This window comes from Lathamus discolor, chromosome 15 (assembly GCF_037157495.1).
Source record: "Lathamus discolor isolate bLatDis1 chromosome 15, bLatDis1.hap1, whole genome shotgun sequence".
Taxonomy (NCBI): Eukaryota; Metazoa; Chordata; class Aves; order Psittaciformes; family Psittacidae; genus Lathamus; species Lathamus discolor.
In genome coordinates, this window is record NC_088898.1 from 11,721,171 (window position 1) to 11,743,547 (window position 22,377).

The following is a 22,377-nucleotide window of genomic DNA, read 5'->3' on the forward strand; positions in this document are numbered from 1 at the left end:
GCTCACCAAAGTAGAATGCACGTGCAGTTTCAAGTGCCAAAACAAGGGCGGATTACCGTGTTGGTGGCACTGCTGTGGAGCTCACCGTGTGTGTGCGATGGCTAGCAATAGCTTACTGCCCTGGCAGCTTGCCTGTTTGCGTGGAGGCTGGAAGTCTGCAATCTGTGGGCTGTGCCCCAGTGTTGGAAAGAGCAGAATTTTGTATGATAAAGCAATTATATAAAATAGTAAAAATTATTATGTTTGAGAAATTTATAAATTAATGGTGAGGTTTTGTATATTAGAAAATGCTGTGACTTCGTAGTTTTGTATCACGGCGGTTCTAATGTTGCAATATATCACAGCTGTCTTGCACCCAATGCTACAAAAACATAGCATAACCAAATATGGTAAAAGGAGTATAAAAGGATTTAGAAAAGTATGTACTGGAGACTATACCCAAGTGGAACCTGTGTATAAGATAGCTGGAAGAGCATACCAGAAAGAAGATAAGAGGGTGCTAACGTTTGGAATATACTCATGTGGGGGAAAGGTGAAAAGGACAACCTGAGGAAGACTTCTTACTTCATCTGAGGAAGACTCTTACTTCATCGGAACGACCACCAGAGGGGGCCGCGCAAGCGCAGAAGAGGCTGATGTAATAGATGGATATGGCAATCCCTAATGCATATGTATTAGTTAAATGTTGTAACCTATGATGAATATGTATTAACTGTGAAACTTTTAGGATATAAATTGTGGACGCGATGTGACGAGGTTGAAGCCAGATTTGGGCGAGTGCCCCTGGTTTCCCAGCGCTGCAATAAAGCACCTCATATAACCATTCCGGTGGTTATGTGTTTATTCTTACGCTAACACCAGGACAGCTGGAAGTGCTCACCAGGAAAGCAGAATGCACGTGCAGAAGCTAAAGTGTGTTGCTATGTCGGTGCAACTGTTAGGAAGCTCATTGTACTTTTCACCTTTGGCACAGTTGGATGCCCCAGTAATCACAAAACTAGCTGAAACCAGCCGTAATTCTTCTTAGAGCTGGCAAAGATTTAGACCAGTGTGACCTTGTGCAAAATTTATTGCAAGCAAAACAGGATGGGCAGACAAAGAGTATCCAAAGCTGGCAGACGTTTGGGAGGCACTGTCTCTAACTGATAAGTAGAAGGGTGGTGTGAAGTAATTACCTCACGTTTAGTGGTGCCACTAAATCCTGTTATCTCACCACAAACTTACAACACAAACATTGTTCTTTATCTTCTACCTAAGTTAAGCTAAAAGTACTTCAACCCTGTGTTTTCCAGGCACTAGCTTTCCTCATATCAAGCCCCCTGCCCCCTTTTCTTTTACCTTTACAAATTTTTTTGCTATGTGACTCCATTTTGCTCAAGAGTTCTGGCCATTTTCAACTAGTTGTCTAATCTTGTGTGTTTAGGGAGCTTTGTTTCTGTTATTGTGAACTCAATACAGTTATATCCACATAGCAACACCTACGATTTGTGAAAGCCAGTACATTTATGTGTTTATCACAAATGAATATGCATGTTTGTGTGTAATAAATATCTGCTTGCTTAACCCCAAGGTATGCAAGTTGGGAGGAGCGATTCCCCTTGCACCCGGCACCATAATAAACATACCTGCTTTATAACTCTTGAGTTGTAGAGTCTCATTCCACGCATCAGTTTCTTTTCTCAATAATCTTCTAAAGAGTATTAAAGTACTGTTTTTGCAGTTAGCCAAAAGATGGCAGTTAAGCTGTGAAAACTTTGGCAGGAGCTGGGTTAGTGCTTACAACGTACAGAAACCATACCATGAAAGCAGGTTGGTGAGGCAGCGTCGGGGGTGGGAGGGTGGTGAGCTCTCAAACAGAGTAATGCATTCTGTAACCAAGGGTGGACTTGGTGTGGGTAACTTAGGCACTTTAGATAGGCTGTAAACCTTGGGGTACCTAGCCAATAGGGAAACAAGGGAGGGACTTTGCAGTTGGAAGTAGGTCATAAAAAGGTCATAAAAGCCTTATAGCCAGGTTGTGCTTACTTACTGCAACAGCTGTTTTCGCAAAAACGTGAAATAAATAGATGCTTCACTGTTGTGTCTAACCTGAGCCTCTACAAGAAGAATTTTTAAGCTTCTAACAATCTTAGTGCAAGCACAGACCACTTTGTGAAAGCCAAGTCAACTTAAGCTCTTTGAAAGTTGTTCCTAAGGGGAGGCAACTCCCATGTTGCCCCAGGCGAGCCCAGAGGGAGCCCTGCTCAGCCCCACTGTGACGTCAGAGCCGCCACTCTTTACTCAGAACTGGGCAGCCATATAGCCTTGTGGGGCAGGGGAGGAGCCCACAGCTGCACGGGACTGTCGCCCCGGGCAGGGACACTCCTGTGGAAGGGCAGTGCGGAGCTGCTGCTGGAGCTGGTTTTGCCTGAGGAGCCCAGAGTGCTGAGGCTTAGGAGGAAGAGCTGAGCAGGGAGGCTGCCTTTGCCCAGAGATGTCAAGGAGAAAGGCACCACAGAAAAGAGGCCAAGGGAGCTTAAATGTCTCCTTTGAGAGCAAGACTGACCAACAGTCAGCAGGAGAGGCTGCAGGGCAGAGCCACTGCCAGGCGAGTAGGTACGAAGTCGGCTGCTCCTGCATGGGGCATCGGGTTAGGATGGTAGCTGGGATATGGCCTAATACAGCCAGAAGGTTATGGATCAGCATGGGGAAGCTGACAGATGCTTCTGCACAAGAGCCCTGTGCATTGCCAAGCCCCTTTCTGGTGAGCCTTGGCTGAAGGCATGGCTTGCTCTCCCAGCCAAAAGGCAGTGTGCAGCAGGGGCTTCCTTACGCTGTGAGGGTTGGAGCCCAGCTTTGCCCGGGAGAGGGGGGTCCCAGACGCTGGCACCTCAGGTTGGTCTCCTGGGACCTGACTGACTGACAGAGGGAGGCTGCATGGGGAGGAGAGGTCAGCACCAGGAAAGAGGTGGGGGATAGTGTTTGGGGGCAGCAGTCCGTGCCCCCTGTGCGAACAGCCACTGAGAGGAGCTGCTGAGAGGCATGTTGGGGCAGGGAACACGCAGGGAGGGGAAGAGAATCAGGCTGCGCTGTGGTGTCACCGAAAGTTGGTAGAATAAGACTCCTTAACACCAACCATAGAATAATAGAATAGTTAGGGTTGGAAAGGACCTTAAGATCATCTAGTTCCAGCCCCCCTGCCATGGGCAGGGACATCCTGCACTAAACCACGTCACCCAAGACTCCATTCAGCCTGGCCTCGGACATTGCCAGGGACGGAGCATTCACAACTTCCTTGGGCAACCCATTCCAGTGTCTCACCAACCTCACAGTAAAGAACTTCTTCCTTACATATAACCTAAACTTCCCCTCTTTAAGTTTTAACCTGTTACCCCTTGTCCTGTCACTACAGTCCCTAATGAGGAGTCCCTCCCCAGCATCCTTAGAGGCCCCCTTTAGGTACTGGAAGGCTGCTATGAGGTCTCCACGCAGCCTTCTCTTCTCCAGGCTGAACAGCCCCAACTTTCACAGCCTCTCTTCATACGGAAGGTGATCAAGCGCCCTTATCATCCTTGCGGCCCTCCTCTGGACTTGTTCCAACAGTTCCATGTCCTTTTTATGTTGAGGACACCAGAACTGCACACAATACTCCAAGTGAGGTCTCACAAGAGCAGTGGGGCAAGATCACCTCCTTCGACCTGCTGGTCACTCTCCTTTTGATGCAGGCTAAGGATACGGTTGGCTCTCTGGGCTATGAGCACACGCTGCCGGCTCATGTTCAGTTTCTCATCAAATGTAGCATTAAGAAGCAGGCATTACATATTATGGCACCCGATGCATGGGGGAATTGCTCCACCAAGCATGCATGTCGATTCTCACAGGTTTCTTGCTTATGAGAATTCATCTCATACATATACGTTTATAATTCCCAGGAATCTTATGCATAATTTCTTCCCAGAATTAACTGACATAGGTTACTACCTATTAGAGCATACATGGTAACTCTCGGGTGGTCCTAGGGGTCGTTACTTCTTCTCTCTTCCCTTCCTCGGGTTATTCACAGGTCACACGGAGGATGATGAAGATGTGATACTTCATCTTTTTCTCACTGTAGCAATCCTCCACACCACAGTGTCAGATGTCCTTCTTGATTGCCTGCAAGAGCTGCTTATCTGTGAACCACATGTACATATTATAACATGTTTCCATGGTATGGATGGGCTACTTTTAGCTGAGTTTGCAAGCCTCAAGGCACTTAAACAATTGAGCATTGTAGGAGCGGTTTTAGATGTATTATCAGGGTGTGCTTCCAGTGGTGGAGACTGCTGCTGCTGCCACCAGCTTTTTCCTCTTCCTCCACTGCAGGCCTGTAAAGCAAAGGCTGGGGGAAAGAGAGAGGTGTCCCCTGGAAGCAGCCCAGCCGTGCTGTCCTCTCTTGCTGCAGCTGGAACATCTCTTGGGAGGCTTCCACAGACTTAGATCTGGCAAGGGCCTTGGCCCTCACAGCGTGAGCACTGCGAGCAATTGGCATCTTTTTTTTTTTTTTTCTCCCACAGGAGCCTTTTCACAGAGGTGGAGCTGGTGAAACACTTTTCTCAGTCCACTCGCAGCTCATCCGCTCCAGGGCCACCAAAGTGTCATAACAAGGCCACAGCACTTGCAAGTAAGCTCAGCACTGGTTCTTGCTGCGAAGTACTTGGGGTGGACTCAGAGAGCTGCACTGTGCCAGAAGTCTGGCAAAATGTCACAAGTGGCTGGAGAAATGCAGGCTGCCCTGCTCTTCACCCCAGAGAGGTGGTGCCTAGGACTCGGTGCTTGCCTCCCTGCAGAGAGCCAAAACGCTCTTGGCTGAGTATCCTGGAAAAGAGACCTCAAGAGAGAGGCCTAACGTTTCTCTGGTTTCTTTGCCTAGGGACGGTCTTCAGCCTTGTTTGCCATCCGGCAGGTACCCTTGCATCCCTGTGGAGATACCTGCTGATCGTGTGTATCTTCACTGTGTATGTACTACCCGTTTCTGCCGTTGGGCTTCTGGGGAGGCGGTAGCCTCATGCTGCAGGGGTCAGGGTGCAGGGAGGGAGGGGGTGAGAATTGGGCTGTGTTGCCAGCTGTGCTTCGAGCAGTGGGGACTGCTGCTGCTGTTGCCAACTTCCTCCTCATCCTGCACTGAAGGCTGCATCTTTGCTATAAAGCAAAGATGGGGAAAGGAATATGTACCAAGAGTTTCTGTGTTGGACACGGGGAGAAAGATGTCTGAGGGCCAGTGCAAGCAAAGGGGAGAGCAAGGCGTGTTCCTCAGCCAGCTTCCCACTCCCAGGAGCACAGCTCATGTTGTGGCCATTCTCAGGGAGAGCCAAGAGTAAAGCCCCTGGGCAGTCTCACTGCCACACAGTCGCCAGAGGCCCAGACTTTGGTCATGGTAGGACAAACTGCTGTGTAGCCAGACCCAGGGGTGCAGAGCCGGAAGTCTTGATTTGCTCAGCCTCTAGTTTCTGGGAGTAGTTCTTCTTTTGGGGAAGAGCTGCTGGCAGTTTTGAAAGGTGTGGACAGAAAGTGCTCCTCCTGGGTGCTTGCCTGGCAGCTGTGTGTCAGCAGCAGGCTTCCAAAACAGTGGCTTTCCTGCCTGGAAGTGGTAATCCAGCTGGTTTGCTCAAAACCTGGCTCATTGACAGACATAGGACACCCTCCTTTTTCAGGCAAAAGATGGCTGTGCACAAGAAGAGGTGCTTGAAATTCATTGTCTTCTTGCTTCCGGTGGTTCTTGGTGAGTTTGCGTGAGCAAACATTTGAGAGTTAACAGCCTGGTTGTGCTGGATGCCAGCTTCTCTTTTTGGCCCATATGTGTGGAACCCTGCATGGTCCAAGTGCTTCTGGAGTGCGTCCTTGGCGAGGACTTGCTTTTCAACTACCAGTAAGACTGGTAGCCTCCCAGCCATGCTGCTCCACTGGCCACAGGACCAAAGGGCTTGCTTAGTCTGCAAGCCTGCGAGAGAAGGGAGTACGTATTTCCAAGCCTGAACTGGGGGATACCCAGAGGGGCTGTGCAGGGTGACTGATACCCCTTCCTGATGCCTCTCCTGGCTGATGCAGCCTCGTCTCGGGGCTCACAGAAGCAGTAAGGGGATACGGGGAAGAGCTCTGGGTCGCCGAGCACACCTGAAGCTCATGGCTACACGATGCCCTGAAGCCTGTGGTGATGGCTTCCGCTCAGAGGCACATCGTCTCTCTGCACGCCAAGTTCTCCACCTCCTCAGCTTACTTGCTGCCCCATCCACAAGGCAACCAGGAGGAGACCACGGCACTGCAGGGATCACTAGCAACCCAGATCAAGTAACTGTCTCTTGGTGGTGTGAATTGCAGCTGGTGTTTACTGCGGGACCTCACTGCCAGTGTCAACAATGTGGGCAAAGGCACAGAGAGAGGTTGGTGACCCTTTGGGACAGGCAGCTCCTGCAAGGGAGCATTGCTGACAGTGGCTGGCTAAATCACGGGCTTTTCTGTGTCCACGCGGAGTGCCCCAAAGAAGCAGTAGCTCTTGCCGGGGCTTCCCAGGGAAGCCTCTCCTGGGAAGCCCCAGCAGCTCTGGTGGTGGATACTCTTAACAGAGCATTTTTCCCTTTCAGGATCTGACATGGGCATCCGCAGCAGAAACAAAGATGCTGAGGTAAGAGATGTTTCCTGAGCTGGAATTGGATCTGTGCAGAAGCATCAGCCAACCTGTCATGGTTTAAGCCCAGCCGGTAACTCAGAACCACGCAGCAGCTCGCTCACGCAGCCGCTGGCTCAATCCCCCTCTTCTCTCTCCACCCGCTCCCTGAGGGATGGGGAGAAGAATCGAAAGAATGTAACTCCCATGGGTTGAGATAAGAACAGTCCAGTAACTAAGGTATAACACAAACCACTGCTGCTACCAGCAGTAATGATAATGATAAAGGGAATAACAAGGGAAGAGAATACAACCGCTCACCATCCGCCGACCTGGTACCCAGCCTGACCAGAGCAGTGATCTAGCCCTTCCGGGTAACTGCCCCGTTTCTATACTCGGCATGACGTGCTGTGGTATGGAATACGCCTTTGGCTAGTTTGAGTCAGGTGTCCTGTCTCTGCTTCCTTCCGGCTTCCCCTCCTCCCTGGCAAAGCATGAGACTCAGAAAGTCGTTGGTCAGAATAAACATTACTGAGCAGCAACTGAAAACATCGGTGTTATCAGTGCTGTTCCCAGGCTGAAAGTCAAAACCACAGCGCTGCACCAGCTACTAAGAAGGGGAAAAATGACTGCTACAGCCGAACCCAGGACAACCTTGTGCTACCTGCACCCATTTTTCTAACAGCCACGGCTCCCGTACTTCCCTCTGGCCATTGCCTTTCTTTCAGCCTGGGGAGGAAGGAAAGCATTTACAAAGCAGAAAGACCCTATGTCTCTGCTCCTTGCTGAGCTCAGACACTCCCAAGGGAATGGGCTGCTCTCTGACAACATCTGCTTTCCTGTTCCTGCAGGAACTTGCACACCCTTTTGACAGAGCAAACCCAAACGTTGCAGCTTCTGCTGGAGGAGGTGGCTCAGCTGGTGGCGGAGATAAGCAGTTTGAAGAAGGTAACCCTGCATTTTGGAGAAGAAGGCTTGGCTGGGCAGAAGCCCTGAGGAAGCACTACTGGGGATTAGTAGTGGGCTCAGCCTGCTGACCGCAGCAAGCCAGCCTTTGCCAGGGGATTGCTGGGTGAGCTTTGGCACTGCCCAGGCCCTTCTCTGGGCCCAGGTTAACTGGTGCTTCAGGCAGTGGGGGTCTTCCAACATCCTTCCCTTGGCACGGGCACCTGTGGCTGCTCTGGCTGGGCCCTGAGCAGCAGTGAGACCCAGACCCACTCCCATAGCCAGCCATCGTGGACATGGCCTGAGCATGGAAGGTGGGAACAAGGGACTGAGGACCCCATGGTCGTGGCCACAGATACTGTGCTCGTGGCTCACATCAGCCGCAGTCTCTCAGCTTACTGGACAAGGCTTGCCTTGTGTTTCTGACACTGACCCTTTGCCTTTCTGGGTGCTGGTAGCCATGCTGAACTGCCTGCTGATGTGCTTGTTTGTATCTTTCCCAGGAGAGGCAGGAGGTGAACCAGGCAGCGCTGGAGCTGGCTTCGGAAATCTACATGGGAAGATCTGACTGGGCCCTGAAAAGTTCTGGTATGGACACAGCAGCCCATTCTCCTTGCCACGCACTTGTCTGTAGCACTCCCCAAAGGAGGATGTCCTCCAGGTGCTGCTCTCCAAAGCAGGGGAGCTGAAAGCCGGGAAGCTTCCTGAGGTCCGAGAGCAAGTCTGTGGCAGTGGCTCTCTTGGATTCCCTCCTGGTCCCGCCTCTGCGCAGGTGCCTCTGGCACTGCCCCACACACATTCCAGGGCTGATGGAGGGGCTCCCTTCCTCATCAATGCATTTGGAAAGGGAACGGATGGGTCATCCTTTATTGCCCACACAGCAAGCCCTCAGCTTTGGTCTGCTGTCATTCATCAGCACCCTCAGACCTTCTACTTGTGGCGCTGAGAGGAGCAGACACCAGGCATATGGGTGCTGTCGTCCTGTGCAGCTAGGCACCCCTACCAGCATGGAGATGAGGAGAGAGAGGACTGAGAGACTGACAGCTGGAGCTGTCCAGCAGCATCAGAAAGAGGGTCAGATCACAGGGTCCTCCTAGTCCGTGGCCTCTTGCAGTCACCTGCTCTCCCTTCCTTACAGGTGCCACCATTGACATGCAGAGAACTTCGAAGACTTATGCCTGCAAAGAGAATTGGGTCTGCAGGGTTTTATGGTTCTTCCACACTCCCAACCCTCCTGATACGATTTTGGAGGTATTGTAGCAGAAATCACCAGTGCACGTTTCCTTCCTGCGAAGCTGGGGACTGACCTTAGGGGTTGTCCTCTCAGTCCAGTGGTAATGCTCAAGCCCACAGTGCTGATCTGTTGCCTGAAACCAAAGCTTGAACTCAGGGCTGGGCTTGACAGAAAGCAGTGGCTCCCCTCAGGAGGGGAACAGAGCTCAACTGCTGCATCTTGCCCACAGTCCTCAGTCACAGCTGGGTGAATGACTTTCTCCCTGGTGACCTCAGTTCCATGCTCACCCCTAACAGTTCCTTTTCAGGGTGTGAGGCAGGGGGTCCTCTGCAGAGCCACTGGGCAGAGAGGTGTATCTGTAAGGCCCTGACTAGGGTGGCTTAGTAACAGGTATTCCCCTCTTTCCATAATACTGAGAGGCTGCTGCTTTTGTCTATTTCCTCACACGTGCCTCATTTTCAAGCTGGAATAGACCCCACAGACACACCAGCACCTGTGCTTCAGGCTACATGAGCAGCTGTGTTGAACCGAACATGGGCTCACGTTTCATTGCTCTCACATTCTGATTGCAGCCGGATATTTCCCCAGGAAACTGCTGGCCTTTACAAGGGCAGCAGGGCCAGGTGGTCATCAGGTTGCCAGCAGCAGCCCGTCTGACTGCTGTCAGTGTGCAGCACATCTACAAAGAGGTCTCTCCATCTGGGACCGTCACCAGTGCCCCCCGAGACATCGCTGTCTTTGTAAGTCTCTGCTGGGTGCTTCTGGCTGGCATGTGGCCCTGGGGGAAAGTGTGACTGGAACTTGCTTGCTTTGTGCCTCCTTGGAGGTTCGTGTCCTGCTTTCTCCTAAGCCCTGCAGTGCATTTGCAGGATACTTCAGGGGCTCTACAGGGTCCATCCCTCTCAAGACTCATTCTGGTGAGAGCACCTCAGAGTTCTTGAATAAAACACAAGGTGGAGACAGTGCTCAACTACTGCTAGAGCCCTGGGAGAGGCTGAGTAGATAACAGTCCGTGCAGTATGTGCTGATCCGGCACACACAAACATCCTCTTTGTTGGGACAAGTCTGAGCTTCTCTCCTTCCTCCTTGTGCTTTTCCCTCGAGGGAGTGCATGCAGACAGAGAAGAGGAAACTCTCCTTGGGATGTTCACGTACAACGTGGCAAAAGAGGCCCTTCAAACCTTCCTTCTGAAGGTACGGTCCGTGCACGAGGGCAAGATGGCCAGGAGAAAACCAGGAGTGCCCGCAAGGCCGTGGCAGGAAGAGCGTGAATGCTCCCTCCCCTGGCACAGGGACCCAGACCACTGCCGACGAGGCCTGGTGGAGTTGGGAGGACTGAGCAGCATGCGGTGGTGGTAGCAGCAACGGTTTTGCAAGGGCAGGGTTGTTCCTGTGGGAGCTTAAGTCCTGACAGACCCCTGGCTGCAGCTGCTGCCTTCGGCATAGCCAGCTGCGCACATGGCCTCTCCACCAAAGCAACATCTTCGTGCCAAGAGAAACAGGGATACCTGGTGGGGAAAGCTGCTGGGCAGCATTGTCCCTCCACCCTGTGGCCTGCTGACAGGCTGGACAGTGTTCTTTCCTCCCAGCACAACACGTCCCTTTTCTCCTGATGCCCTCACATCTGCCAGGAGGAAAGCAGGCAGAGAGCATAGCGGGAGCTTAATGGGGTTTCGCACCGTCTCACGCATAGGAGGACCTCCCCAGCCTCTCTGTCAGCACAGAGCAAGCTGCCGAGGGAAAGGGGAAAAGGGAAGGGAGGCACAGTCCGCAGCAGGCCAGGTTGCAGAGGGTGCCTTCTCCCTTCCCATGCCTTCAGTCTCTGCAGGAGCCCCGGTACCAGCAGTGAGCCTCAGATGCCTACAGCCACTCCTACCCACTTTTGGAAGCCTGTTCCTGAGCAGGAGCAGGAGCAGGAGCAGGAGCAGGAGCAGGAGCAGGAGCAGGGCAGGCAGGGGGAGGAACGTCAATGGCACTGTCACACTTAACGCCTCAAGTTTTCTTGTCACTCTCTTCACAGAACACACAGAGAGCCTTTTCACACATCAAACTTACTGTGAAGAGCAACTGGGGAAACCCAGCCTACACCTGCATTTATCGAGTGCAGGTTCATGGAAAGATGGCAGAACCAGAAAACCTCAACTGAAACCAGAGATGAAAAAGAACACAAATAAATAAAAGGAATGGGGGAGGAGTGATAAATGGTTTGTCAGATCAGAGTGGTGTAGAAGATCTGTCTCCAAAGCGGGGTGTTCAAGAAGGTCCACTGGGGGGATGGGTAGGAGCACCTGCTGACGTGGCTACAGGGCAGACTGCAAGCAGCGGATGTGGGTCACCAACAGTCCTTGGGACAGCTCCTTGGGGCTGCCAGGGGCTTGTGAGCTCCCCCTTTTAGTTTCCCAGTAGCGGGCCTGGAGAAGCATCAGATTCCCCACTGCACCATCAAAGGGGGGGTGTGTGATGGCTGCCTTCTCCTGGGGGTGGTTTCAGGGGTGTGCAGCCAGCTGTGCAGCCAGGGGTGCCCAGGGTTGTCCTTCCAAGCGGGGTCCCTGCACCCCAGGGGCTGCGTGTTGGAGCAGTCTGGGTGAAGTCATCTTCCTGCTGAAAGAGCCAGCACAGGGCAGCTGAGACCAAAGCTGATGGACAGGTGAGATCTTCCGAAAAGCTCTTTGATGTCTCGTGTGAATTTCATCTGACACAACACCCCCATATGCGCTCCCGCCATGTTCCTATTTCCTTACTGCTGGAAGGCAGGACTGGCTCTACCAGAGCCCCCAGCAGAGCCCCCTCCTTCCAGTGACACCCTCAGCCTGCACCAACCAGAGCTCATGGAAGGCACCTGCCAAAGGTCTTCCTGAAACCAGAGAAGAGGCATTTCCAGGGTGTTCTGTGAGAAATGCATTAGGTTTCACTCAGAGAATTCTCCCCTAAATTGTCACTGTCTTTTCCCTTTTGGAAAGCCCCCCATAACAAGATGAAGCAAATGTCCAGTGGCAGCTCTGTAACCCACTTCCTCCTCCTGCCATTTGCAGACACGTGGGAGCTGCAGCTCTTGCAGGTCTGACTCTTCCTCGGCATCTACCTGGCTGTGCTCCTGAGCAATGAACTCATCATCCCCACCACAGCCTGCAACCAGCGCCTCCACACCCCATGTACTTCTTCCTCCTCGACCTGCCCCTGCTGGACCTGTGCTCCATGTCCACCACTGTCACTAAACCGATTGCCAGTTCCCTCTGGAACACCAGGGCCACCTTCTTCCTGGGATGCGCTGCCCAGGTCTTTTTCTTTCTCTCCTCAAACACAGACGAGTTTTATCTTCTCACCATCATGCCCTACAACCACTATGTGTCCATCTGCCAGCCCCTGCATGATGGGACCCTCCCGGGCAGCACAGCTGGTGTCCACAGTGGCAGCAGCTGCTTGCGCCAGAGGGTTTCCCAGTTCTTGGCTGCACACTGTGGGACTTTGTCACTTCCCTCTGCTAAGGCAATGCCCAAAGGACCAAAGCCGGGGGAGCAGAGTGGGTTCCTGTCCCCTCTCTGCCTGTTCTGGGACAGTTCTGCCACTGTCCAGAAGCTCTGGGAGAGCTTGGGAGCCCTTCCCTGAGGCCGTGTATGAGGAGATCGCTTACAGCTCAGCATGGAAGAAGCAGGAAAGGTTCAGTTGCCCGTGTTCGGTGAGTCCCCTCCATGGGGCACATCTGCCAGGTTTTTCCCCCTTACTCCCCCACCCATGGCTCACCCCCTGGGCTGGGGTCTGCGGGGAGAGCAGCAAGGTCCTGGGCCCAAGAGAGGAGCTTCGTCTCACCAGTTCTTCCTGTCCAAGACAGGGACATCCCCTCTCTGTGTGCTCCTGCATGCTGCATGACAGCTGAGGGTTGAGGGAAGATCCTGTCCCAGGGCAGCTCTGGGAGACCTTTTGAGACAGGGCTTGTCCCAGGGGAGCAGGGTGAGTCCTGAGCCCTCCTCCCACTCAGCCTTTTCTCTGTGGGTCTCCCCAGCAGTGAGCACAAGCTTGGTCACCAGAGCACATCCCGTAACATCTCCAGGTTCCTATTCAGAGAGGTCCCTGACTTCTAAGATTCTTTCAGACTGTAATTTGTGATTCTCTCTCCTTAACTGCTGGTGTTCCGGGGGACTTGTCTGTGGTATTTAACCCATGGCAAAGGTCATGCAAAGGATCTGCGTTTCTGGCTACACCCTTCAGAGAAGCCACCTGTGTGCACTGCAAAAAGGAGTGTTGAGGTGGGCTGTGTCCTTGGGGAAACCCCTGTTCCTGCCAGACACGCAGTCCTGGGAGAGAGCATGTAGGGAAGGGCTGTGCTGCATTCACAGGCCAGTGTTTAGCTCCAGTCAAGTGACATGATGCAGTCAGAGTTCTGTGCCTTGCTCACACTGTCCTCTCCCTTCGTCCTCACCTTGCAGGGTTTTGGCTGAGGCACGGACATGGAATGAAGACAGCCAGTCATCCTCAGCCATGCACACCCCTTCGCACTGCAGCTGAAGGCAAGAGACCAGCCCCTGGGGAGTGTTTTTTATTATTCCTAAGGGGAGGCAACTCCCATGTTGCCCCAGGCGAGCCCAGAGGGAGCCCTGCTCAGCCCCACTGTGACGTCAGAGCCGCCACTCTGGAGTCAGAACTGGGCAGCCATATAGCCTTGTGGGGCAGGGGAGGAGCCCACAGCTGCACGGGACTGTCGCCCCGGGCAGGGACACTCCTGTGGAAGGGCAGTGCGGAGCTGCTGCTGGAGCTGGTTTTGCCTGAGGAGCCCAGAGTGCTGAGGCTTAGGTGGAAGAGCTGAGCAGGGAGGCTGCCTTTGCCCAGAGATGTCAAGGAGAAAGGCACCACAGAAAAGAGGCCAAGGGAGCTTAAATGTCTCCTTTGAGAGCAAGACTGACCAACAGTCAGCAGGAGAGGCTGCAGGGCAGAGCCACTGCCAGGCGAGTAGGTACGAAGTCGGCTGCTCCTGCATGGGGCATCGGGTTAGGATGGTAGCTGGGATATGGCCTAATACAGCCAGAAGGTTATGGATCAGCATGGGGAAGCTGACAGATGCTTCTGCACAAGAGCCCTGTGCATTGCCAAGCCCCTTTCTGGTGAGCCTTGGCTGAAGGCATGGCTTGCTCTCCCAGCCAAAAGGCAGTGTGCAGCAGGGGCTTCCTTACGCTGTGAGGGTTGGAGCCCAGCTTTGCCCGGGAGAGGGGGGTCCCAGACGCTGGCACCTCAGGTTGGTCTCCTGGGACCTGACTGACTGACAGAGGGAGGCTGCATGGGGAGGAGAGGTCAGCACCAGGAAAGAGGTGGGGGATAGTGTTTGGGGGCAGCAGTCCGTGCCCCCTGTGCGAACAGCCACTGAGAGGAGCTGCTGAGAGGCATGTTGGGGCAGGGAACACGCAGGGAGGGGAAGAGAATCAGGCTGCGCTGTGGTGTCACCGAAAGTTGGTAGAATAAGACTCCTTAACACCAACCATAGAATAATAGAATAGTTAGGGTTGGAAAGGACCTTAAGATCATCTAGTTCCAGCCCCCCTGCCATGGGCAGGGACATCCTGCACTAAACCACGTCACCCAAGACTCCATTCAGCCTGGCCTCGGACATTGCCAGGGACGGAGCATTCACAACTTCCTTGGGCAACCCATTCCAGTGTCTCACCAACCTCACAGTAAAGAACTTCTTCCTTACATATAACCTAAACTTCCCCTCTTTAAGTTTTAACCTGTTACCCCTTGTCCTGTCACTACAGTCCCTAATGAGGAGTCCCTCCCCAGCATCCTTAGAGGCCCCCTTTAGGTACTGGAAGGCTGCTATGAGGTCTCCACGCAGCCTTCTCTTCTCCAGGCTGAACAGCCCCAACTTTCACAGCCTCTCTTCATACGGAAGGTGATCAAGCGCCCTTATCATCCTTGCGGCCCTCCTCTGGACTTGTTCCAACAGTTCCATGTCCTTTTTATGTTGAGGACACCAGAACTGCACACAATACTCCAAGTGAGGTCTCACAAGAGCAGTGGGGCAAGATCACCTCCTTCGACCTGCTGGTCACTCTCCTTTTGATGCAGGCTAAGGATACGGTTGGCTCTCTGGGCTATGAGCACACGCTGCCGGCTCATGTTCAGTTTCTCATCAAATGTAGCATTAAGAAGCAGGCATTACATATTATGGCACCCGATGCATGGGGGAATTGCTCCACCAAGCATGCATGTCGATTCTCACAGGTTTCTTGCTTATGAGAATTCATCTCATACATATACGTTTATAATTCCCAGGAATCTTATGCATAATTTCTTCCCAGAATTAACTGACATAGGTTACTACCTATTAGAGCATACATGGTAACTCTCGGGTGGTCCTAGGGGTCGTTACTTCTTCTCTCTTCCCTTCCTCGGGTTATTCACAGGTCACACGGAGGATGATGAAGATGTGATACTTCATCTTTTTCTCACTGTAGCAATCCTCCACACCACAGTGTCAGATGTCCTTCTTGATTGCCTGCAAGAGCTGCTTATCTGTGAACCACATGTACATATTATAACATGTTTCCATGGTATGGATGGGCTACTTTTAGCTGAGTTTGCAAGCCTCAAGGCACTTAAACAATTGAGCATTGTAGGAGCGGTTTTAGATGTATTATCAGGGTGTGCTTCCAGTGGTGGAGACTGCTGCTGCTGCCACCAGCTTTTTCCTCTTCCTCCACTGCAGGCCTGTAAAGCAAAGGCTGGGGGAAAGAGAGAGGTGTCCCCTGGAAGCAGCCCAGCCGTGCTGTCCTCTCTTGCTGCAGCTGGAACATCTCTTGGGAGGCTTCCACAGACTTAGATCTGGCAAGGGCCTTGGCCCTCACAGCGTGAGCACTGCGAGCAATTGGCATCTTTTTTTTTTTTTTTCTCCCACAGGAGCCTTTTCACAGAGGTGGAGCTGGTGAAACACTTTTCTCAGTCCACTCGCAGCTCATCCGCTCCAGGGCCACCAAAGTGTCATAACAAGGCCACAGCACTTGCAAGTAAGCTCAGCACTGGTTCTTGCTGCGAAGTACTTGGGGTGGACTCAGAGAGCTGCACTGTGCCAGAAGTCTGGCAAAATGTCACAAGTGGCTGGAGAAATGCAGGCTGCCCTGCTCTTCACCCCAGAGAGGTGGTGCCTAGGACTCGGTGCTTGCCTCCCTGCAGAGAGCCAAAACGCTCTTGGCTGAGTATCCTGGAAAAGAGACCTCAAGAGAGAGGCCTAACGTTTCTCTGGTTTCTTTGCCTAGGGACGGTCTTCAGCCTTGTTTGCCATCCGGCAGGTACCCTTGCATCCCTGTGGAGATACCTGCTGATCGTGTGTATCTTCACTGTGTATGTACTACCCGTTTCTGCCGTTGGGCTTCTGGGGAGGCGGTAGCCTCATGCTGCAGGGGTCAGGGTGCAGGGAGGGAGGGGGTGAGAATTGGGCTGTGTTGCCAGCTGTGCTTCGAGCAGTGGGGACTGCTGCTGCTGTTGCCAACTTCCTCCTCATCCTGCACTGAAGGCTGCATCTTTGCTATAAAGCAAAGATGGGGAAAGGAATATGTACCAAGAGTTTCTGTGTTGGACACGGGGAGAAAGATGTCTGAGGGCCAGTGCAAGCAAAGGGGAGAGCAAGGCGTGTTCCTCAGCCAGCTTCCCACTCCCAGGAGCACAGCTCATGTTGTGGCCATTCTCAGGGAGAGCCAAGAGTAAAGCCCCTGGGCAGTCTCACTGCCACACAGTCGCCAGAGGCCCAGACTTTGGTCATGGTAGGACAAACTGCTGTGTAGCCAGACCCAGGGGTGCAGAGCCGGAAGTCTTGATTTGCTCAGCCTCTAGTTTCTGGGAGTAGTTCTTCTTTTGGGGAAGAGCTGCTGGCAGTTTTGAAAGGTGTGGACAGAAAGTGCTCCTCCTGGGTGCTTGCCTGGCAGCTGTGTGTCAGCAGCAGGCTTCCAAAACAGTGGCTTTCCTGCCTGGAAGTGGTAATCCAGCTGGTTTGCTCAAAACCTGGCTCATTGACAGACATAGGACACCCTCCTTTTTCAGGCAAAAGATGGCTGTGCACAAGAAGAGGTGCTTGAAATTCATTGTCTTCTTGCTTCCGGTGGTTCTTGGTGAGTTTGCGTGAGCAAACATTTGAGAGTTAACAGCCTGGTTGTGCTGGATGCCAGCTTCTCTTTTTGGCCCATATGTGTGGAACCCTGCATGGTCCAAGTGCTTCTGGAGTGCGTCCTTGGCGAGGACTTGCTTTTCAACTACCAGTAAGACTGGTAGCCTCCCAGCCATGCTGCTCCACTGGCCACAGGACCAAAGGGCTTGCTTAGTCTGCAAGCCTGCGAGAGAAGGGAGTACGTATTTCCAAGCCTGAACTGGGGGATACCCAGAGGGGCTGTGCAGGGTGACTGATACCCCTTCCTGATACCTCTCCTGGCTGATGCAGCCTCGTCTCGGGGCTCACAGAAGCAGTAAGGGGATACGGGGAAGAGCTCTGGGTCGCCGAGCACACCTGAAGCTCATGGCTACACGATGCCCTGAAGCCTGTGGTGATGGCTTCCGCTCAGAGGCACATCGTCTCTCTGCACGCCAAGTTCTCCACCTCCTCAGCTTACTTGCTGCCCCATCCACAAGGCAACCAGGAGGAGACCACGGCACTGCAGGGATCACTAGCAACCCAGATCAAGTAACTGTCTCTTGGTGGTGTGAATTGCAGCTGGTGTTTACTGCGGGACCTCACTGCCAGTGTGGACAATGCGGGCAAAGGCACAGAGAGAGGTTGGTGACCCTTTGGGACAGGCAGCTCCTGCAAGGGAGCATTGCTGACAGTGGCTGGCTAAATCACGGGCTTTTCTGTGTCCACGCGGAGTGCCCCAAAGAAGCAGTAGCTCTTGCCGGGGCTTCCCAGGGAAGCCTCTCCTGGGAAGCCCCAGCAGCTCTGGTGGTGGATACTCTTAACAGAGCATTTTTCCCTTTCAGGATCTGACATGGGCATCCGCAGCAGAAACAAAGATGCTGAGGTAAGAGATGTTTCCTGAGCTGGAATTGGATCTGTGCAGAAGCATCAGCCAACCTGTCATGGTTTAAGCCCAGCCGGTAACTCAGAACCACGCAGCAGCTCGCTCACGCAGCCGCTGGCTCAATCCCCCTCTTCTCTCTCCACCCGCTCCCTGAGGGATGGGGAGAAGAATCGAAAGAATGTAACTCCCATGGGTTGAGATAAGAACAGTCCAGTAACTAAGGTATAACACAAACCACTGCTGCTACCAGCAGTAATGATAATGATAAAGGGAATAACAAGGGAAGAGAATACAACCGCTCACCATCCGCCGACCTGGTACCCAGCCTGACCAGAGCAGTGATCTAGCCCTTCCGGGTAACTGCCCCGTTTCTATACTCGGCATGACGTGCTGTGGTATGGAATACGCCTTTGGCTAGTTTGAGTCAGGTGTCCTGTCTCTGCTTCCTTCCGGCTTCCCCTCCTCCCTGGCAAAGCATGAGACTCAGAAAGTCGTTGGTCAGAATAAACATTACTGAGCAGCAACTGAAAACATCGGTGTTATCAGTGCTGTTCCCAGGCTGAAAGTCAAAACCACAGCGCTGCACCAGCTACTAAGAAGGGGAAAAATGACTGCTACAGCCGAACCCAGGACAACCTTGTGCTACCTGCACCCATTTTTCTAACAGCCACGGCTCCCGTACTTCCCTCTGGCCATTGCCTTTCTTTCAGCCTGGGGAGGAAGGAAAGCATTTACAAAGCAGAAAGACCCTATGTCTCTGCTCCTTGCTGAGCTCAGACACTCCCAAGGGAATGGGCTGCTCTCTGACAACATCTGCTTTCCTGTTCCTGCAGGAACTTGCACACCCTTTTGACAGAGCAAACCCAAACGTTGCAGCTTCTGCTGGAGGAGGTGGCTCAGCTGGTGGCGGAGATAAGCAGTTTGAAGAAGGTAACCCTGCATTTTGGAGAAGAAGGCTTGGCTGGGCAGAAGCCCTGAGGAAGCACTACTGGGGATTAGTAGTGGGCTCAGCCTGCTGACCGCAGCAAGCCAGCCTTTGCCAGGGGATTGCTGGGTGAGCTTTGGCACTGCCCAGGCCCTTCTCTGGGCCCAGGTTAACTGGTGCTTCAGGCAGTGGGGGTCTTCCAACATCCTTCCCTTGGCACGGGCACCTGTGGCTGCTCTGGCTGGGCCCTGAGCAGCAGTGAGACCCAGACCCACTCCCATAGCCAGCCATCGTGGACATGGCCTGAGCATGGAAGGTGGGAACAAGGGACTGAGGACCCCATGGTCGTGGCCACAGATACTGTGCTCGTGGCTCACATCAGCCGCAGTCTCTCAGCTTACTGGACAAGGCTTGCCTTGTGTTTCTGACACTGACCCTTTGCCTTTCTGGGTGCTGGTAGCCATGCTGAACTGCCTGCTGATGTGCTTGTTTGTATCTTTCCCAGGAGAGGCAGGAGGTGAACCACGCAGCGCTGGAGCTGGCTTCGGAAATCTACATGGGAAGATCTGACTGGGCCCTGAAAAGTTCTGGTATGGACACAGCAGCCCATTCTCCTTGCCACGCACTTGTCTGTAGCACTCCCCAAAGGAGGATGTCCTCCAGGTGCTGCTCTCCAAAGCAGGGGAGCTGAAAGCCGGGAAGCTTCCTGAGGTCCGAGAGCAAGTCTGTGGCAGTGGCTCTCTTGGATTCCCTCCTGGTCCCGCCTCTGCGCAGGTGCCTCTGGCACTGCCCCACACACATTCCAGGGCTGATGGAGGGGCTCCCTTCCTCATCAATGCATTTGGAAAGGGAACGGATGGGTCATCCTTTATTGCCCACACAGCAAGCCCTCAGCTTTGGTCTGCTGTCATTCATCAGCACCCTCAGACCTTCTACTTGTGGCGCTGAGAGGAGCAGACACCAGGCATATGGGTGCTGTCGTCCTGTGCAGCTAGGCACCCCTACCAGCATGGAGATGAGGAGAGAGAGGACTGAGAGACTGACAGCTGGAGCTGTCCAGCAGCATCAGAAAGAGGGTCAGATCACAGGGTCCTCCTAGTCCGTGGCCTCTTGCAGTCACCTGCTCTCCCTTCCTTACAGGTGCCACCATTGACATGCAGAGAACTTCGAAGACTTATGCCTGCAAAGAGAATTGGGTCTGCAGGGTTTTATGGTTCTTCCACACTCCCAACCCTCCTGATACGATTTTGGAGGTATTGTAGCAGAAATCACCAGTGCACGTTTCCTTCCTGCGAAGCTGGGGACTGACCTTAGGGGTTGTCCTCTCAGTCCAGTGGTAATGCTCAAGCCCACAGTGCTGATCTGTTGCCTGAAACCAAAGCTTGAACTCAGGGCTGGGCTTGACAGAAAGCAGTGGCTCCCCTCAGGAGGGGAACAGAGCTCAACTGCTGCATCTTGCCCACAGTCCTCAGTCACAGCTGGGTGAATGACTTTCTCCCTGGTGACCTCAGTTCCATGCTCACCCCTAACAGTTCCTTTTCAGGGTGTGAGGCAGGGGGTCCTCTGCAGAGCCACTGGGCAGAGAGGTGTATCTGTAAGGCCCTGACTAGGGTGGCTTAGTAACAGGTATTCCCCTCTTTCCATAATACTGAGAGGCTGCTGCTTTTGTCTATTTCCTCACACGTGCCTCATTTTCAAGCTGGAATAGACCCCACAGACACACCAGCACCTGTGCTTCAGGCTACATGAGCAGCTGTGTTGAACCGAACATGGGCTCACGTTTCATTGCTCTCACATTCTGATTGCAGCCGGATATTTCCCCAGGAAACTGCTGGCCTTTACAAGGGCAGCAGGGCCAGGTGGTCATCAGGTTGCCAGCAGCAGCCCGTCTGACTGCTGTCAGTGTGCAGCACATCTACAAAGAGGTCTCTCCATCTGGGACCGTCACCAGTGCCCCCCGAGACATCGCTGTCTTTGTAAGTCTCTGCTGGGTGCTTCTGGCTGGCATGTGGCCCTGGGGGAAAGTGTGACTGGAACTTGCTTGCTTTGTGCCTCCTTGGAGGTTCGTGTCCTGCTTTCTCCTAAGCCCTGCAGTGCATTTGCAGGATACTTCAGGGGCTCTACAGGGTCCATCCCTCTCAAGACTCATTCTGGTGAGAGCACCTCAGAGTTCTTGAATAAAACACAAGGTGGAGACAGTGCTCAACTACTGCTAGAGCCCTGGGAGAGGCTGAGTAGATAACAGTCCGTGCAGTATGTGCTGATCCGGCACACACAAACATCCTCTTTGTTGGGACAAGTCTGAGCTTCTCTCCTTCCTCCTTGTGCTTTTCCCTCGAGGGAGTGCATGCAGACAGAGAAGAGGAAACTCTCCTTGGGATGTTCACGTACAACGTGGCAAAAGAGGCCCTTCAAACCTTCCTTCTGAAGGTACGGTCCGTGCACGAGGGCAAGATGGCCAGGAGAAAACCAGGAGTGCCCGCAAGGCCGTGGCAGGAAGAGCGTGAATGCTCCCTCCCCTGGCACAGGGACCCAGACCACTGCCGACGAGGCCTGGTGGAGTTGGGAGGACTGAGCAGCATGCGGTGGTGGTAGCAGCAACGGTTTTGCAAGGGCAGGGTTGTTCCTGTGGGAGCTTAAGTCCTGACAGACCCCTGGCTGCAGCTGCTGCCTTCGGCATAGCCAGCTGCGCACATGGCCTCTCCACCAAAGCAACATCTTCGTGCCAAGAGAAACAGGGATACCTGGTGGGGAAAGCTGCTGGGCAGCATTGTCCCTCCACCCTGTGGCCTGCTGACAGGCTGGACAGTGTTCTTTCCTCCCAGCACAACACGTCCCTTTTCTCCTGATGCCCTCACATCTGCCAGGAGGAAAGCAGGCAGAGAGCATAGCGGGAGCTTAATGGGGTTTCGCACCGTCTCACGCATAGGAGGACCTCCCCAGCCTCTCTGTCAGCACAGAGCAAGCTGCCGAGGGAAAGGGGAAAAGGGAAGGGAGGCACAGTCCGCAGCAGGCCAGGTTGCAGAGGGTGCCTTCTCCCTTCCCATGCCTTCAGTCTCTGCAGGAGCCCCGGTACCAGCAGTGAGCCTCAGATGCCTACAGCCACTCCTACCCACTTTTGGAAGCCTGTTCCTGAGCAGGAGCAGGAGCAGGAGCAGGAGCAGGAGCAGGAGCAGGAGCAGGAGCAGGGCAGGCAGGGGGAGGAACGTCAATGGCACTGTCACACTTAACGCCTCAAGTTTTCTTGTCACTCTCTTCACAGAACACACAGAGAGCCTTTTCACACATCAAACTTACTGTGAAGAGCAACTGGGGAAACCCAGCCTACACCTGCATTTATCGAGTGCAGGTTCATGGAAAGATGGCAGAACCAGAAAACCTCAACTGAAACCAGAGAAGAAAAAGAACACAAATAAATAAAAGGAATGGGGGAGGAGTGATAAATGGTTTGTCAGATCAGAGTGGTGTAGAAGATCTGTCTCCAAAGCGGGGTGTTCAAGAAGGTCCACTGGGGGGATGGGTAGGAGCACCTGCTGACGTGGCTACAGGGCAGACTGCAAGCAGCGGATGTGGGTCACCAACAGTCCTTGGGACAGCTCCTTGGGGCTGCCAGGGGCTTGTGAGCTCCCCCTTTTAGTTTCCCAGTAGCGGGCCTGGA

At 53.4% G+C, this 22,377-nt stretch overlaps 2 protein-coding genes across 6 annotated transcripts; both read left to right on the top strand.

Moving 5' to 3' along the window:
• The first annotated feature begins 5,720 nt into the window (after positions 1-5,720).
• On the top strand, positions 5,721-10,984 carry LOC136022497 (sperm-associated antigen 4 protein-like). Its single transcript, XM_065695897.1, has 8 exons — positions 5,721-5,740; positions 6,600-6,640; positions 7,474-7,570; positions 8,071-8,155; positions 8,706-8,818; positions 9,374-9,541; positions 9,906-9,995; positions 10,822-10,984. The coding sequence occupies exons 2-8, from the start codon at positions 6,633-6,635 to the stop codon at positions 10,945-10,947; spliced, it is 687 nt and encodes a 228-aa protein (XP_065551969.1). The 5' UTR covers positions 5,721-5,740; positions 6,600-6,632; the 3' UTR covers positions 10,948-10,984.
• A 341-nt stretch (positions 10,985-11,325) lies between these two features.
• On the top strand, positions 11,326-22,150 carry LOC136022488 (sperm-associated antigen 4 protein-like). 5 transcript variants are annotated; one of them, XM_065695859.1, is made up of 13 exons: positions 12,458-12,477; positions 13,226-13,749; positions 15,690-15,796; positions 16,046-16,130; positions 16,827-16,894; positions 17,491-17,552; positions 17,754-17,794; positions 18,628-18,724; positions 19,225-19,309; positions 19,860-19,972; positions 20,528-20,695; positions 21,060-21,149; positions 21,982-22,150. In XM_065695859.1, exons 2-13 carry the CDS (start codon positions 13,628-13,630, stop codon positions 22,105-22,107), a joined length of 1,164 nt encoding a protein of 387 aa, XP_065551931.1. In that variant the 5' UTR covers positions 12,458-12,477; positions 13,226-13,627; the 3' UTR covers positions 22,108-22,150. The 5 variants fall into 5 exon arrangements, with proteins under 5 accessions (XP_065551934.1, XP_065551931.1, XP_065551930.1 ...); XM_065695862.1 differs by lacking the exons at positions 12,458-12,477; positions 13,226-13,749 and adding an exon at positions 11,326-11,448; XM_065695858.1 differs by lacking the exon at positions 12,458-12,477 and having other exon boundaries at positions 13,122-13,749.
• The last annotated feature ends 227 nt before the right edge of the window (positions 22,151-22,377 follow it).